This window comes from Pinus tabuliformis, chromosome 6, assembly GCF_031772625.1.
Source record: "Pinus tabuliformis cultivar Carrire ecotype Pingquan chromosome 6, CPIR1, whole genome shotgun sequence".
Lineage (NCBI taxonomy): Eukaryota > Viridiplantae > Streptophyta > Pinopsida > Pinales > Pinaceae > Pinus > Pinus tabuliformis.
In genome coordinates, this window is record NC_142292.1 from 261,088 (window position 1) to 264,259 (window position 3,172).

At 34.8% G+C, this 3,172-nt stretch overlaps 1 protein-coding gene across 2 annotated transcripts; it reads left to right on the plus strand.

The window, feature by feature from the left end:
* Nucleotides 1–1,631: 1,631 nt before the first annotated feature.
* LOC149256897 (germin-like protein 1-3) lies at nucleotides 1,632–2,729 on the plus strand. Of its 2 annotated transcripts, none has more exons than XM_089368660.1 (2): nucleotides 1,632–1,843; nucleotides 2,023–2,729. In XM_089368660.1, exons 1-2 carry the CDS (start codon nucleotides 1,716–1,718, stop codon nucleotides 2,564–2,566), a joined length of 672 nt encoding a protein of 223 aa, XP_089224786.1. In that variant the 5' UTR covers nucleotides 1,632–1,715; the 3' UTR covers nucleotides 2,567–2,729. The 2 variants fall into 2 exon arrangements, with proteins under 2 accessions (XP_089224786.1, XP_089224783.1); XM_089368657.1 differs by having other exon boundaries at nucleotides 1,632–1,836; nucleotides 2,028–2,729.
* The last annotated feature ends 443 nt before the right edge of the window (nucleotides 2,730–3,172 follow it).

A 3,172-nucleotide genomic window follows, 5' to 3' on the forward strand; every position in this document is an offset into this window, starting at 1 on the left:
TAAATAATGCAATATAATTGAGAAGGTAAAAGAAGAATCATAACAACACATTTCTTTTTTTTTGGTACAGTAAGAAGTTATTGAAAAAAAAGAACATACATTTAAATGTGATATTCTTTTGAATCAAATTTATTGTCTAGCACACATATTTGATGAGAAAATTATTAATTTAAGTTTGATATATTTTTATGTGATATTGTTTTAAATCAAATTTATTGTGTAGCACACATATTTGATTAGAAAACTATTAATTTAAGTTTTATAAATTAATAAAAAAATAAAATAAATTTGACTAAAAATTGGTAAAAAGCATTTGAAATGTTAATAGGAAATATAATTTTGCAAATTAGTTTTTAACAAGTAGGAAATGGAGTTTTTTTTTGGAGTAAGGATTAGGGTAGTCTTCATCTTAGGTTATTTTTAATCTTAATATTGAACGAAGTTTGACTTAGCTTCTTTGGGGACAGTTAACACAATGCTCATCAAGAAGCAATAATTTTTTTTAGTTATGTTGGAAGTTATTAAAAATAAAACAATATATATTTTATGAGATATTGTTTTAAATTAAATTTATGAGTACATTTTTAAATTTTTTTTATCATTTAACTTAAAAGAAATGAAAAATTTAATTAAAAAAAGGAAGAAAGAAATTGATATTTTGATAAGAAACATAAATTTGCAAATTATCTTTCAACACTAAAATAATTTAAAAGATAGCAACTTATCAATCCACCATTGATATCCATAGAAAGAAACCACAATACAGAAAACTACTACGAAATGAGGTGGATGAGAAATGGTGTGTTGAAAAATAATTAAAAGATAGCAACTTATCAATCCACCATTGATATCCATAGAAAGAAACCACAATACCAGAAAACTACTACGAAATGAGGTGGATGAAAAATGGTTAAGGTTCTCCGGTTACTAAATTAAGAGGTTGTCCTTGTTTTTTAAAATAAGGATTAGGGTAATTTGCGTAAAGAGTGGCTGTTTCATGTTATTGAACAATGTTTGACTTAGCTGATTTCCCTGAGGGTTAACACACACAATGGAAATATCTTGATGAAGAGCATAGCGATATGTTTGGAGATGGGAAAACGAATATGGTTTGGTACAGTAAATGCGCGTGATAAATACAAAATAATGTTAAACATCACATCGATGACTGTCTATATATATATTTAATTGTGGACGACTTAGTTCAAAGTTTATATATTTAAAAAAATATTTCCAAATGGAAAAGGAGGTGTGTTGTGCACTACTATTCTGTTTAACCAATAAAAGAAAAACAGAATGTTTCTGCTACGAGTAGACAGACTGACCAAGTCTGCGTGAAGAAACCCGAAATTGTTGACAGCTTCGTTGAGATACTTAAATCTAAAACATATCCCTTCTTCCCTTGGTTGAGACGCAGCCAGATCCAATAAGGACAGGGTCATATGTGGCGGACGTAGCCAATGACTATGACTGCGTCTTTCTCAATTTTAATTTGGAAACACGCAACCGCGTCCAAGTACAAAGAAGGAGTCCATCAAGCAAGCAAATTTAACTCAAGAACTTGGCGTTGGCGGCGTTGCTGTTATAAAAAGGAAGAATGCTCTTCATATTTCACCAAACTCAATCTATCATCTAAGGATCAGATCAGATCAGAGGGAGCATCTACTCGAATCGAATCGAAGAATAGTAGTCAGTCAGTTGCCTGCAGTCCAGTCATGAAATCCTTTCTAGCGCTAGCGCTTGTAGTACTAGTGGCGCATAATATTGTTAATATTGTGCGTGCAAGTGATCCAGATCCTTTACAAGACGTTTGTGTGGCTGACACGAAGAGTGGAGGTATGTAAGACTTTGAGTTTGAGGCCGTGATCATGTGTTTGCTTATCAGGGTTTCGTTTCGTTTCATGCGATGTGAATAATAATATTAATCTGATCATATATATGTTTATTAGGTTTTCGATTCGTTTCATGCGATGTGAATAATAATATAATCTGATCATATATATATGTTTATTTGACTGTAATTGCAGTTAATGTGAACGGGTTCCCGTGTAAGGATGCAAGCATGGTTACCGCAAATGACTTCATGTTCAGTGGCTTAAATGTTGCAGGGGATACAAGTAACATGATGGGATCCAACGTCACTGCAGCCAATGTAACGCAGCTACCAGGCTTAAACACCTTGGGAATCTCCATGGTCCGGCTTGATTTCGCTGCTCCTCTCGGCCTCAACCCTCCTCACACACATCCGCGGGCCACCGAAATCTTGGTGGTGATCGAGGGTACTCTCTTGGTTGGCTTTATCACCACTAACAACACATTGTTCTCCACAACGCTTGAGAAGGGAGACGTGTTTGTGTTCCCCCGAGGTCTTGTGCATTTCCAACAGAACATTGGCTATGTCAACGCAGTGGCCATCGCTGCACTGAGCAGCCAGCTTCCAGGAACCCAGCAGGTCGCCCAATCCTTGTTTGGAGCCTCTCCCCCGGTTGATGCCTCCCTTCTGGCCAAAGCTTTCAAGATCGATGCCTCCCTCGTGCAACTTCTCCAAAGGAAATTCTTGGGTTGATGCCCACTCATCTAATTCAATCATTCATTCATGCCAGGAGTCACCAGTCATTCGTCGGCTGTTATGCGACCAAACAAACAAATCAATAAAACCTCTCTTTCCCTCACGTACGTGTACACTCGTGACTCCTCTATATGCAATAAAGGAAAATTTTACATCAATATGGGTGTTTGAGAGTTTTATGTTATAATCATTTACACCTTTCTGTTTCTGTTTCTGTTTAATGGACACGACACTGCCTAATAGCTTATCGGTTGAATTGATGGAGCGCTGCACGATGCTGTTGGATTTAGAGACGTCTAATTGCAATAATTAAGTTGGACATATAGTGCATCATGATTATAATGTCAATTACTGTCAATAAGATTACATTCATATGCCAAATAATGTGATTAATTAAGTCATGGCATTAAACGTATTTAAAAATAAGGATTTGGATTCAAATACATGTAGATTAATGTTAATCAATTATGATTGTTAATGGACCGATTATAGTTGATTAAAATAAATAGCAATATTAAATTTGAGCTGAATAAGGAAATCAAAATCTGATTGATTGATTGATTGATTTCAATCAATCTGAAATTTCAGACAGACTTGTTTCAG